This window comes from Anomaloglossus baeobatrachus, chromosome 2, assembly GCF_048569485.1.
Source record: "Anomaloglossus baeobatrachus isolate aAnoBae1 chromosome 2, aAnoBae1.hap1, whole genome shotgun sequence".
NCBI lineage: Eukaryota > Metazoa > Chordata > Amphibia > Anura > Aromobatidae > Anomaloglossus > Anomaloglossus baeobatrachus.
Window position 1 is genome coordinate 715,957,814 of NC_134354.1, and position 15,082 is coordinate 715,972,895.

General features: G+C 43.4%; 1 protein-coding gene across 4 annotated transcripts in view; it reads left to right on the forward strand.

Annotated features, from left to right (window-relative positions):
• Nucleotides 1–14,617, forward strand: part of DCLK1 (doublecortin like kinase 1) — a 537,868-nt gene extending 523,251 nt beyond the window's left edge. For 3 of the 4 annotated variants that reach the window (XM_075337323.1, XM_075337324.1, XM_075337326.1), the window contains one exon: nt 13,531–14,617. In XM_075337323.1, the coding sequence (XP_075193438.1) occupies nt 13,531–13,695 (165 nt within the window). In that variant the 3' untranslated portion in view covers nt 13,696–14,617. The remainder of the gene's footprint in view (nt 1–13,530) is intronic. The other variant, XM_075337325.1, reaches the window with a different exon arrangement.
• Nucleotides 14,618–15,082: the final 465 nt, after the last annotated feature.

Sequence of the window (15,082 nt, forward strand, 5' to 3'; positions counted from 1 at the left end):
TCCAAACACCGTCCAGTGCAATAATCAAAACTACAAAATACAAGGAAAATTACAATTTTGATTTGATCAGATGTAGCAGAGCTGAAGTTTTAATTAAAGACTTAAGGCCCCGTCACACACAGAGATAAATCTTTGGCAGATCTGTGGTTGCAGTGAAATCATAGACATATTGTTCCATTTGTACACAGCCACAAACCTGGCACTGATTGTCCACAATTTCACTGCAACCACAGATCTGCCAAAGATTTATCTCTGTGTGTGACAGGGCCTTTAGTTTCTCCATTATGATTGGTTATAATTGCAAAGCGCTTGTTAAAACCACCTCTTAGGCCTCATTCAGACGCCTCATAGGTCTTCTTCATGGATTGAAGTCGTACCTATTAGGCTGGGTGCCCACAATCAGGGATCTCAGCGTTTTGGACACAGCATGTTTAAGCTGTGTCCAAAACGTTGCGATGTACAGCACAAGCACAGTGTATGGGATTTATAGAAATCCCATGCCCACTATGGGTGTACTGTCCACAGCGTTAATTGACATGGAGTGTGGCTTCCTGAGCTGCCGAATATCAATTCTTTGCTGCAGAGACACGAGTGTTCTGGGCAGGGAGAACACAGCAATAGACCGCAACTGCCTGAGACCGGATTGTGGGCACAAGCAGTTGCAGCCTGCTGCGGAGGAGACTCGCGGCCTCGCAGATCAGTATCTATCGCGTTCAGGCTGCAGCAGATCCTGATCGTGTGCACATACCTTTATATTCTATGAGGCTTTTCACATATCCGTATATTTTTGCGGGCTAGTGATCCGCATCAAAACACGGTGACATGTCTGATTTTGATTAAAGTCATGGATAGAGATGAAGTCATGGATAGAGATGAGCGAACCCGAGGTTCAATGATAGTACCAAACACAGACTTTACTTGGGTTCGGAGCTCAGGTTCTTTACATATGAGCACCACTTATGCGAGCACTCAAGTACGCTCGGTGCTCAGCCCTGTGCGAGCTGCTTGCAGTGTTTGATTGGTTCCCACTGAGGGTAACAACAGCGTGATCGGATGTAGTGTGCACCCCCCAAAAAAATTGAAAAAGCCCCGCCGACTTGCTCCCCGGAAGTGTTTTGTCTATGGCTGGCTGCATGTGGGTGGAGACCCAAACTGCCCAATTAGCGACTTCCACTGGGATTCAGGTCAAGTCCAGGTCCCAAATTGAACTTTATCCAAAGTCCGGCTGTACCCGCCGAACTGAACTTCCATGAGTCCGATCATCTCTGATCATGGAACAACTTTGCTAATACAAATCTATGGGTCTGTAAAAAAAATTAGACAGCTCTCGGGTGCCATCCGTGTGCAGTCCAATTTTCACTGACAAGAGAAACTTAAGAAAACGTCTCTGCTAAAAAAAGAAATTGATGGTAAAAACTGAAACTTTTGATGAAAATCAGACCGTGTTTCGGGTACAAGAAAGTTGTCCAAATGAGTCTTCATTAAAAATCCTTTCCGTTTTCAAGCAGGGACTTTTAATTCTATTGTTTACCGTTAGTTATACAAGTTACTAGCCCCCATTGCAGTTTATCCTAGCTGGCCGGTCTTCTAGACAAAGAATGCCGCACTTACAAGCTGTTTTCTCGACAGGCTTGCAAGTGCTGTAATGAAGGATCTGGTCAGCTTCAGTGCTCCTCCGGTGCATTGCAATGGAGAGTGCACAGCTGGAACAGCAGCACAGCAATGCTGCTGGCCTCAACTCTCATTCAGGAGTGCACCGCCCCTCGGCAAATGTGAAGCTAGGAGTCAGGGGAGCAGTCTGCATGAGACAAACACCACTCCAGCATTTTTTTTTATTGCACTCCTTAAATCTAGATCCCCTGACCCCTGTCTTATACTCACCCTCCGGTGGCTTCATCTGCTATCACTGCCGCTCTTGTCAGTCTACGGCAATTTGTGGCCTGCTGGTAGCTCCAGTGTTTCACGCAGCACGCCTGACATCACAAATCAGTACAAGTCTATGACAGTCTTGTTCTTGTCTGGTTCTGGCTCTCATAGACTTGAACTGAGCGCTTGAGACGTAACTTCTGATTTCCGGCCAGTGAGATGTTACTTGTACAAAATGGCAACATGGGACTGGAGCGGCGTTGAAAAGACTTGAAAACACTAGAGGGTGAGTATAATACTGGAGCAGGGGATTGAAAGCACCACTTCAGCACTGAAAACAAAAACCGCTGGAGTGGTGCTTTAATCTTTATTTGTGCAGGTTAGAGGGACTACTTAAAACCACATAGGACAGAAAGCGCAACACATTGCCGACTCAGCTCTGTTACATCTGTATACTACATATTAAATTTAGCGACTATCAGTGTGTAATTTTATTATATTTATATCCTGTAGTTTTAAACCACACAAAACTCAACCCTTACCGAAAACCTAACGACTAACAATGCATAACATGAGAATGCATTGAGCATCAGTCACTTCAGTGTGTTATGGTCGCAGTTTATTGTCTGGTTCTTTGTTCTGTTTGTCTTTATATATACAGTATATTTTAGTTATGTTTCTGTTTGTACGATACAGAGCTTGAATTCTTTGCGTCTATAAACCTTTGTTAAAAGCAAATGCACCTGGTCCGTGAAAGAGACTTTTATTTTTAGGTTAATGCACAGTAATAACGTATATATCAATATATTTCTACCCAAATAACATGTAATATATTGTTATTAAAAAGTGAAAATTTTGAGCTGCTCATTAAAAGGTAATTTTGCAATGAGTTTAAATTACGTTAGAAAGTGTTACTAATTGTTGAGACATTACTGATCCCTGACAATTCAGGCAACAGGATAGTGGCCAAGGTCCCATGGCTGGAGGTGGTCCACAGCCCCTTGGTCAGGTAGGGGCTCGCACAAATTTACAAATTTGATGGAAGTCAGCCGAATCTGACATTTTTCAGTCACACTGGCTGTTTGTCAAGTGTGTGTATAGGGCTACTTATCTCTCCCTAATAGTAGATGTCGGGGGAAAGAAAGATCAGGCTCATTGGATTTCCTGTTACGTGAGAAATAAGAGGAGTCAGGCAGCAACTTATTTCTCCTAAGACTGGCCGTGGACGACTGAGGTTGTTGAGTACTTAGACCGTGAATGTCAAGTGTATGAACGGCATCAGTCAGATTCTCCCAACGCACCACTACTTCATTTTCAGGGGTCCTGCAGTACCTTCCTTCTGAGCACTGGTGGGGCCAGAAGTCGATCAAGCATTCAGATCCCCACTTAGTCAGTGGTGGGATGTTCAAGCAATATTTTCTCATAAAGTTGGAAATAGTCTAACTTCTTCATAAACTTTCTGTTTAGAGTTGGTGATAATCGATTCACAAGACCCAGTCCAGTGGCTATGTTTGTAATCTGCTGCCCTGAGAATTGCCTCTTCTGATATCCATGGCTTGTCTATTAATTAGCCACATCACAACAATGATGTTGCACCAGGCTGGCTAATCAAAAGAGGAAATGTGGTTGTTGGAAGTTACGAGGCAGTTCCCAGGGCTCCCCTGAGGCAGCCAGAGATTACTAACTGGGTGTTACACTAGGTACAAAAAGTACCAAGCGAATGGTGAAAGTGAAGGGAATCCCTGTGTCAGGGGAGGAAGAGATTGTGACCACAAACCTACCGCTGATCCCTGGGGTCCCTCACCACGCTAGATAGGTTCTACACCTATGTGCCAAGCTGGATACCTGACCTTAGGTATCCCTAGAGCTAGGCCCTATATTGGGAACAGATGAGATGAGCTCTTTGTCAACCCCACTGCACCTAAAGGAAGACCCAAGGAGGACACACAGGGGAAAAATGCATAAACTACTTGTCCACAGATGCTTTGCTGAACTTCTGTCTAAGTTAACAGCAACAATACCACAGATGAGAGCAAGCCACCTGCTTGTATCCATGGCTTGAATGAACTGAATAATATCACCATCACCCGTCCAGGGAAGATGGGAGTATTTAAGCACAAGGGGAAATACTGATAGCAGCTGGATGGAAGGAAAGCTCTCCTAGGTCCTAAAGGGGGAGAGATGAAAATCCAGCAGGAAAGCTACCTAAAGTAATGAATACCACAGGAACAATAGAAAGTCAGGGAGCATTTTGCGCAGCCAAACGCTGTGACCTTCTATTGCCAGAAACCACATGGCTGTCTGTCACCCTCAACACACTCGTCACACTAGGTCTCTTGACTGGAGCCTGCAAATTCATTTGTACCCACTCTAATCCTATTATATCTGTGGTGACATGCTATCTACTATGACTCCATTAGCACTTTTCAGTGTTAGCCGTTTACATGATTAGACTGGGTAGAAGTCTTCCCCATAGTCCACCAGTTTACTCCATTCTAGCTGAAGACGTCATATATGACCGATAAGATTGGGATTATATTCATGGCATTGCTCTGCCCCCCAGTATAAGAGTTATCTTGGCAATAAATGTTAATACATGGGCTTTAGATTATCCAAACTGGCTACCAGTAGACTGGCGAGGTTGCCTATAGCGACCAGATCCCAGTCTTAGAATTGCTCTGTAAAAATAAAAGCCGCACTATCATTGGTAGCTATGGTAACAGGGAAACGTTGTTTGTGAGAGTGTTGATAAGCGAGGCCCAATTAATGTCCTGAAACCTTACGGGTACAATAGTGTTACACTTTTATGGCCTATTAACAAACTAGAGCTATTTTCAGTTCTTAATTGAGTGGAAAGATGAAGTCCATGGAGACAGCAGAGGATGGGCCAGTACGGGTCCTGCAACCCTATTTTCACAAAATTTGAGGGTTCTGAAATATGGGACTCATATACACATCACATCTTTATGCTTATCCCATGGATGTGACATAAATGAATAATGTGGGATCCCTTCCCAGCATACGTTATACATGTACAACACATGTGGAGTGCAGGTATATGGCGCAGGCTTGGGAGGTGAACCCCCTCCATAGCATTCAGTTACCAACTGTGTTATGCAGCCGGCACCTGCTACTATAAGTAGCGACTGGAGCTAGCTCTGATCACTGCTATTTAACCACTTAAATGCTGCTGTGATCACTCCCCAACATACTGATTTATAGCCAATTCTACAGTTTGAGTGTTCAGCATATCTGTCCAAAACAGGCTGACAGTCAAAGTGTAAGGGAGCGATTACAGCTGCTGTCAGTATATAGTGAGCGGTGCCTGTAACTGCTCCCTGCACCACTCTGATTGCAGAATATAACATCAGTTTCTCCATATTGTCTGCTCCAGTAATGAACATGATTTAAAGGGAATCTGTCAGCAGGATTTTTGTTACCTCATCTGAGAGCAGAATGATATAGGCAAAGAAATTCTGAATCCATGGTGTATCACTTAGATTACTGGATGCAGCCATTCTTATATAATCTGAATTTTTTGCTTTAGTCATGCAGCTGAGCCCAGGGAGCTGTCCCCACCCCATCAGGTTCTCTATAGAGATTGTATGTTCCCAGCAGAGAGAATGCCGGTCTGCCGTGCATAAGCCAGCTAGACCTGGCAATGATAATCACCCAGTGATAAGTCATTTAGCTTAAGTAAACAGAACGGAGCCTGATAAAAGAGGCATAGTTGATTTTTGTTTTTTAACGCCTATAGCATGCCGGCTTCAGCTAACATAACAAAAACCTGCTTACAGATTCCCTTTAAAGGGAACCTGTCACTTGGAAAAATGCTATTACCTGCAGACATGGGATTAATCTGCAGATTAATAGCGTTCTAAACCTGCCCAGTGCCTGCACATTAAACTGCTGCCGGGAGGAAATTAACTTCAATTCTCCCGGCAGTGTTCCAATTTCAGTCAGGGAGGTGGCGCCGACACTGGTTCAGTCATCACTCTGTGTATAGAGCAGCAGCTATAACAATGCCCCCCCCGCACTGACTGACTGCTTCCTCTAATGTAGAGCTGCTGTCAGTCATGGAGGTGGCACAGGCGCTGGTTCAGTCACTGCTCTGTATATGGAGAGTGGCAGCTGTAACCATACCCCCCACACTGACTGACAGCTTCCTCTAATGTAGAGCGGCTGTCAGTCATGGAGGTGGCACAGGTGCTGGTTCAGTCACTGCTCTGTATATGGAGAGTGGCAGCTGTAACCATACCCCCCACACTGACTGACAGCTTCCTCTAATGTAGAGCGGCTATCAGTCATGGAGGTGCCACAGGTGCTGGTTCAGTCACTGCTCTGTATATGGAGAGTGGCAGCTGTAATCACAGCCCCCGCACTGACTGACAGCTTCCTTTAATGTAGAGCGGCTGTCAGTCATGGACGTGGCCCAGGCGCTCGTTCAGTCACTGCTCTGTATATGGAGAGAGGCAGCTGTAACCACAGCCCCCGCACTGACTGACAGCTTCCTCTATTGTAGAGCAGGCTGTCAGTCAGTGCGTGTTGGGTACAGTTACAGCCACCGCTTCCATACACAGAATGGTGACTGAACTCATGCTGGAACCACCAACATGACTGACAACAGACTTTAATGTGCAGGTGCCGGGCAGGTTCAGGATGCTATTAAACTGCAGATTAACCCCACTTGCATTTTTCCATGTGACATGTTCCCTTTAAATACGTTTATCTGCAGGTTAATAGCATTTTTTGAACTGACAGGTTCCCTTTACCAAGTTAAGAGACAAAAAGACAAACAATATTTATTTTATATACATGCATAATACAGTATATGGCAGTAAGGATTCATGTACCATTTATAGATAATGGTCCCACGATGATATATGGACCTATTGTACCGTAACTGTATGATATATTGATGTGGCCGAGAGCAGCCTGGGAGATAGTTACATACGCTGGTCACTATTGGCTTTGGACATAAGCCTTTTACAACCAATCATTTTATACAAACCAGACACAGCTGACACCGCCATACATTTCATCCAGCCGCTGAGGGTGGCCATTCAAAAAACCCAATCTCGGGCTTTACTGTGATAAGATAGATCCACTATTAAGCTGTGTTTTGACTGTGAAGAGAATGGACATAGTCTTGAAGCAACCATTACACCCCAAGCAGGGCATTACTTATTTACACAGTTTTCAGTGCTCGGAATTACAGGCACAATTCACCTTGAGGCGGATGACTCTCCTGGGTATCGTGCAGAGCCTGAGCAAAGTAAATAGCAAGGTTATGTTTCCATTATTATATGCAGCCAAGCAGAAGTGATAAATAGACAGTAGGATTCATTACATGCTTTTTATACCTTCGCTCTACCTCTGGTATTTTACATAAAGGAAATAGCAATTCCCAATAAATCTGAGGGATGAGTAAGTCAATTGGTAACAAACTGAATTTGTTGTGAATTACCCCTAAATGTATGATTCTATCAAACCAGAATCTCAATTCAGACAAATCATCAGGATTCTTCTGATGGATACAATGGGCTTGACGTTTCAGACCAATTTTTGACGTTTCAGTTTTGGCCCAATTTTATTCAAACCAAATCAACTCTGCCAGCTCATTCAGATAATTCTGCTTGAAAATAAGTTTCAGGAGATCCGCTCGTGTCATGCTACCACCAGAGGAAGAGAGGGGTACAGCAGGGGCAAATGAGAGAACTAAGGTCTATGCCAGAGATTCCCAACCAGGGACCATGGAGGTTCCTTGGACCTGGCCAGGCAACCCCAGATAATAAGCAGATTACAAGCCCTTTATATTTATTGTTAAAACCAATTTTTTTAGAGTCTTTTAAAACCTACAAAATACACACAAAAGTGAAAATAGTGCAAAAAAAATCCAGCAGATAGGACTTTTATAAGGTTTTTGTCGGGCAGGAATTAGGGTGCGTGCCCACGATCGGTGTTAGCAGCGTTTTGGACTCCAAAACTCTGCATTGTACAGTACAAGCACATTTGATGAGATTTCTAGAAATCCCATGCCCACTGTGCATGTACAGCCTGCGGCAAAAACTGACCTGTGGCTTTCCTGAGTTGCAGCATGTCAATTTTTTGCTGCAGAGGGACAAGCGTCTTCCGTAGGGAGAATACAAGCAAGAAACCACAGCACCCCGAACTCTGATTGCCGGCACAGGCCGCTGCGGTCTCCTGCGGAGGAGAATCACGGCCCTGCAGGTCAGGATCCGCCACGTCCAGGACGCAGCGGGTCCTGATTGTGGGCACATACCCGTACCGGGTCAAAAAGAATGTGAAATAAATACTAACTTCCCTAAGTAATTTACTCTTCCTAATCATGGAGGTTGGCACCCTAATAATCGATGTGGCACCTTCACTCACAGATGGCTGTCTTTCAAAAGCACCTTACTCCCTGCAAAGAGCTATACAAGTGATAACACACTGGAGTAATAAATATAAAGCGTGCATAGTAGTGATGGGCGAATAGTAACTATTCCTGTTCGATTATTCGTAAGGAACCCCAAAGTACTATTCCGGTATTCGTCACAAATAACAAACTTAATGCAAATCAATGGGGAACCCGAGCATTTTTCTTGTTGTGACAAATACTGGAATAGTACTCGGTATTTGGTAAAAATTATCCTAACATGAATAGTTACTTATCGCCCATCAGTAGTGCGTAGTACATAGCTTATTCAATAACGATGCAGGCAGAGTGTCAATGCTGATTCTTCAGCTTCCCCTTTTGAGTATGAAAACTGTTTCAGGGGTTCCATCATGATTTTTAGGTTGGGAATCACTAGTCCATATAGTTGCCCTCACAATCACCAGTAATCTGCCTACAAGTCTATAGCATGCTACAGTATATTTCTCCTTTGCAGAACAATAGTTTAAAGCCTATCCATAGATTCTCAAAATAAAGAATATAAAATAAAGGGGTTATCCAGGACTAAAGGGTGCTTTACACGCTGCGACATCGCTAACGATATATTGTCGGGGTCACGTCGTTAGTAACGCACATGCGGCGCCGTTAGCGACATCTCAGCGTGTGACACCAAGGAGCGACGATCAACGATCGCAAAAACGTCAAAAATCGTTGATCTTTGACACGTCGCTCCTATTCATAATATCGTTGGTGGTGCATGCCGCTGGTTGTTCGTTGTTCCTGTGTGACGCCGCAGAAACGACGAACATCTCCTTACCTGTGTCCACCAGCAATGAGGAAGGAAGGAGGTGGGCGGCATGTCCCGGCCACTCATCTCCGCCCCTCCTCTGCTAGTGACGCTGCAGTGACGTCGCTATGACGCCGAATGCACCTTCCCCTTGAAGGAGGGATTGTTCGGCGGTCACAGCGACGTCGCTGAAAAGGTATGTGCGTGTGACGCTGCCGTAGCGATAATGTTCGCTATGGCAGCGATCACCAAATGTCGCACGATCAACGGGGCGGGTGCTATCGCGCACAACATCGCTAGCTATTGCTAGAGATGTCACAGCGTGTAAAGCACCCTTTAAGCTCAGAACAGTGATGGACCACTCCTGTTGTTGAAAAAGCAGCTCTTCCTCTTCTTGGCTACTTTGTTCAATCAGCACATGTCATGCTGATTGACAGCTGGCTTCCCTAAGTTGGGTATTAGGGAGCCGGATGTCAATCATCATCTCAGGACAGTCACGCCATGTCAACTGAGGAGAGTGGAAGATTAGCAGCTGTTTTGTCGATGTGTCATCAGCAGATGCCACAGAATTGCCACCAGGAATCGGCAGAGATCGGTAGAATAGGCAGTTGGTTAGCAACTACTTTTGCCTTTCAGGAAAAAATAAAATAGTCTCGGATAACCCCTTTCTACAGAAACTGGAGATTTCTACAGTAATTATTTTGACTTTTTCCTAGTTATTTCTGGACTTCTTATAGGGTTATTCCCATCTAAGCCTTTCATGTCTAAGAGGGAAATAACTCCATCCAGACACCGACCACTGGATGAAGTAATCAAGCGAGAGCGGCTGAACTTTGCTGTTCTTGTAGGTCCTAGTAAATTGTATAGGACTTACGGGAACACCATACCTAAGCAACACTTGGATAATTGTGAAGCTCCACCTCCAGTGGTCGAAACGTGAGCAGAATGATTTATGCACCCAAATCTGAAGACTCGTGGCTTCACCTCATATATTACAGAAGTACTGGTGGCATATATTGTTTATGTATCATGCATCTTTCCATATGTATTGTATTGCACTCTCCATAATATAATATGCAAAATATATATAATAAATGTATATAATGTTGGCACTATATAAATAAAGCATGATAATAATAATATTTGCAATCAGCCCTTCCAGTCCAGTGTGTTTAGTAGGATCAGGGGAAAATGTAGATTAGTTAAAGGTTGTTGGGCTTTTTACTTCTATTTTTTTACTATACGGCTAAAATCTTATCAGGCAGGTAGATGCTAACAGAGGCAACTATTCGCCTGTTGTACCCGGTGCCGACACGGAGCGACATTAACTGATCCTGCCGGTGATTGGGCTGCTCCATGTCAACAGATCAGCTGTTCTTCTTCCGTACTCCTCTATTGACAGCGTGTGAGTGCCAGTGTCATGCTGATTGACAGATGGCTTCCCGCAAGTAGGCAGCGAGGAGCCGGATGTCAATCAGCATGACACTGACAGTCATCAACAGAGCAGAGTGGAAATTATGCCAGCGGTTTTTGGAAGTGACGTCAGCAGAAGCCACTCAATTGCCGGCAGGAACTGTCTGTGGCTACTCTGTGCTGGCAGAGATCGGTGCCAGGCATAAGAGGCTGCTAGTTAGCAACTACCTACCTGTTAGTTTTTAAGCACATTTTGAAAAAAAAGTACTGGCTATCCCCTTTAATGGAAAATACCTCAAAATCATTAAATGCATCTTCATATACTCTAGTTTTTTATATACATGCATGTAGACCCATTTCATAAATTATATATAGTTTTATCTAAATTTTAGTAGAAGCAAATGTAAACTCTAATCATTCAGGGTTTTTTCTTTTTGCTCTGCTTAGTTTACTTGGAGCCTCAAACTTAAAGAGGTTTTCTCATGAAGAATAAGGCTGGCCTATAAACTAGTTAATCTTTATATCTGCTAAAACCCCAACCATTCTAATCCATATAATCATTCTAATGTACTTTCTGATAGCAGCATTACCAGTCAGAATGGCTGCAAATCCACAGCTGATTGGCCAACCCCTACCCATTCCCCTTATATGTCCCCGTAAAAATAAATAAGCCTATACTCCCCTCCAGTGTGCCCGCAGTTCTAGTGATGTCTGAAGTCACGTTCCAGGGTCCCGTGTGACATTGCTATGACACGCTAGCCCTGAGACCAATCAGCGCCCGGCATATCTCCCCGCCTTCGGACATTTGAGTAGGATGTGAGCACTGCACAGACTTCCTGCTCAAATGTCTGAAGAAGGCCAGGAGAAGGAAGCCGGCACTGATTGGTCGCAGGGCTCGCGTGTAGTCACGTAGGCCACAGGAACACAACTTCAGACATCGCTGAAACCATGGCCATATTGGAGGTGAGTATACACTTATTTATTTTTCAAAGACAATGAAAAGGGGTTGTCCAAGTAGTGGAAAACCCCTTTAAAAGTCATCAACTTCATATACTTGAGCGATAACTCTCTTATTCTTTTTCAACCCCAAGCGTAAAAATCTAGCCATGAGAGTTTCACTATTATTAACCAATTCAGATTATCATGTGAGGGGTTCCCCACCCCAATGCCTCAAAGGTCATGGGTTCTATTTCTCGCTCTATTCAGGGGTCTCAACCCTTGTAGAGGTGCAATGAACCTTTACCATCATGCCTAAAGCAGTGCTAAAATCTTCAGTGGTTCTAGATGCATAGATGTCCACTATGGCATATAGAATAATTTGATGGCCCATGTAAAGTTTACTGTTTTTGGAGTGCATTTGAAGCCAAAATCAGGATGGTGGCCAAAAACTACAAAAGTAAGAAGTATCAGTCTTTCCTTTTTTCAAAGTTTAAGATCCTATTTTGTGTAAGAGGAAAAAAAACTAGACTGGAATGTGTTGTACAATTTAGAAAGTTATTCTAACCTTAGTTCAGACCTCTTAGGGGTACTTTGCACGCTGAGACATCGCTAGCCGATTGTAGTGATGCCGAGCGCAATAGGCCCCGCCCCCGTCGCAGATGCGATCTCTTGTGATAGCTGCTGTAGCGAACATTATCGCTACGGCAGCTCCACACGCACTTACCTGTCCTGCGACGTCGCTCTGGCCGTCGACCCGCCTCCTTCCTAAGGGGGCGGGTCATACGGCGTCACAGCGATGTCACATGGCAGGCGGCCAATAGAAGCGGAGGGGCAGAAATGAGCGGGACATAAACATCCCGCCCACCTCCTTCCTTCCTCATTGCAGGCGGGACGCAGGTAAGGAGATGTTCCTCGCTCCTGCGGCTTCATACACAGCGATGTGTGCTGTCGCAGGAACGAGGAACAACATCGTACCTGTCGCTGCAGGGAAATTATGGAAATGAACGACATGACACAGATCACCGATTTTTGACTGTTTCACGCTCGTTCATCTTCTCTCCTAGGCTTTACACGTTGCGACGTCGTTACCGGCGCCGGATGTGCGTCACTTTCGATTTGACCCCGACGATATCGCAGTAGCGATGTCGCAACGTGCAAAGTACCCCTTAGTCTTCCTGATGATAATCCTGGTCAGAAGACTCTCCTCTTTTGACCAGGATGAAGAGCATCTCGACATTCTGTCCTGTCCAGTATTAAGCATTTTGATCAGCTTTTTGTCAAGAGAGCTTTCTAACAAGTAGGGATTGTCATTGGGGTTGTCCATCTTTATACAAACTCTCCTGTCATATCATCAGAACAAGCTCATTGAAGGATCTCAATTAATCCATTCTGCAGCCAGCAACATAAAATGAGTCTATAAAATTTATTAATGGAACCTAATTGCAAAAATGATTTTTAGCCCGAATTACATGCATTTTAGGAAAGAAAATTGTCCTAAAAGGCGGGCAACCCCTTTAACCCTTTTAGATTTGGATATGTGATTTTAAATGATGGTGTTCAATCATCTTTCTTGAAGTCGTTACTCAACATAACCTTACATATTGGCCAATATGACTTTTAAATATGTTTGTCTCTAAAATGTATACGGTATATTCGCTAGGTGTGCTTCCAGCTAATGCAGGAACATGTCTACATTGGGGAGAGTTTCTTTGCTTTTTTTGGCATTCATTTTCTGTAGGCGTCATAAAGAGACTGAAGAATGAAGTGGTCAAGGTTCAGGGCTGCTCCTTGTCTGTTGTATGATATGGTGGTGCAGAACAGTTTATTGTTGTGTGTTTCATTGTCGGAAGAGAACTGGGAACTTCTCATCTTATTTTAGTGGAGATTTTTATTAGTTGAGACTTTTTGCACCAGAAAGCCAAAGTGCGCTGTGGAGGTTGAACAAGGCAGGTACAGGCTACTGTTGGGTGGACTTTATCATAAGTCTTAGGAGGCTTAGGTCTACAAATTCCATTCTATGTTAACATCAATAACCAGAAGTAAGTTTTAACTCGGTGACTTTTATGTCTTAAAGTTGTTTTATTCTAATCAGAATGTAACATTTTTTTGGTTTCCTGCTCCCCCCCAGACCACCGCTCTTGATAAGGAGAGGCAGGTTTTCAGACGAAGACGCAACCAGGATGTGAGGAGACGATTCATGGCCCAGCCAGCTGCACCTGAACTGACTTCGGAGTCAGAGGACTATTCACCAAGTTCATCTGAGACTGTTCGCTCACCTAACTCACCCTTTTAAAGGAAACACTTTAAGTCTTGGCTTAACCCTTCGAGACTTCCGAATGAGAAAAAGAAACCCTTCTGGAAACCTGTATTGGACATTACCAGTCTTGACAATAATTCTAGGTTTGAAAGAACAAATAGCAGGGGTGAAAATATGAGATTGAGAATGTATTTTGTCCCAACGGGGTAAATGCTTGTAATATGTTCTTACGAATGACTGATAAATGAATGAATATAAGGCTGCTATATGTGAAGAAGACATAAATGGGGTACGGTTTGCATTGATTACCACATACAGCAACCATGCAGATTATTATTGGTATATTATAACATGTTAAGGCCAGGATTAATAGTGAATATACTGAGCTATAGGAGAATGATAGAATTACATTATTGTGAATTATTATATGTAATATGAAGCACAGCCACATTACGGTGGGTAACCTCTCATCCTAATGTTTCCGAACACCTGTTTGCGGGGCCTATAAAAGGCCAAGTCATGACTGTATGCCTACGTTAGCACAGATGCATGAGAAAGAAAATAGGGATTGCTACAAGTTGTTTTGCAAGTATGGACTGATTGAAAGGCAATCTAACGTCAGTCCGGTCCATGTTGCTATCACTTCCATTATACATTCTCCAGGAGAACCTGACAGGAAATTCGCAGAGAGTGGATGTATCATTAAAACGTTGTTGAAAACCGGAAAAAAAAATGAAAGCTACGTTTTCCGAAAGCCAAAATGACCAGTTAGTGTTTGTGAGCTTATGTAGTAGTGATGGATATCTCGGATGCCGGTGTGTGAGAGCGTCGTATGTCTTTCTTGCCTGTTGTCTTTCTACGTCTGTCATTCTCCACCAAGAAAAAATAAATCCAAATATTTTTTTCTCGTTTTGTCATTTAAAAAAAAAAATAATAATAAAATCTGAATTTTCTGTCACTGTTTTTCGATTTGTTTTGGTCATATCCATTTTTTTTTTTTTTGCTTTCATTGTCCTCTGTTGTAGTAATATCGTCATTAAAACATTGAATGAACAAAATAACAACGATTTTATGACTGCTCCACTTCTGTGAATTACCCCATTTCCCATATACTGTAACATACATATACTTTAGCTATGTTCTTGCTATAAAACCTGATACAACTATAGGAAAGACAAAGGGAAAAAGCAAGAGGCATAGCAGAAAGGTACGGTATAGCATTAAAGGACATTTTTTCACTACAGCTCATTCACTTATATTGCAGGGTTAGGATGTGCGTTTTCAGTCCATCTTTATGCACAATTTATCCAGCTTTTATGTATAATGACAATCTATAACATGTTATGGAACTATATACACATTAATTTTGCACTATTCCTTAGTTAAAGCCTTTGTTACAGTCCAGACCAGTAATCTTAAAGAG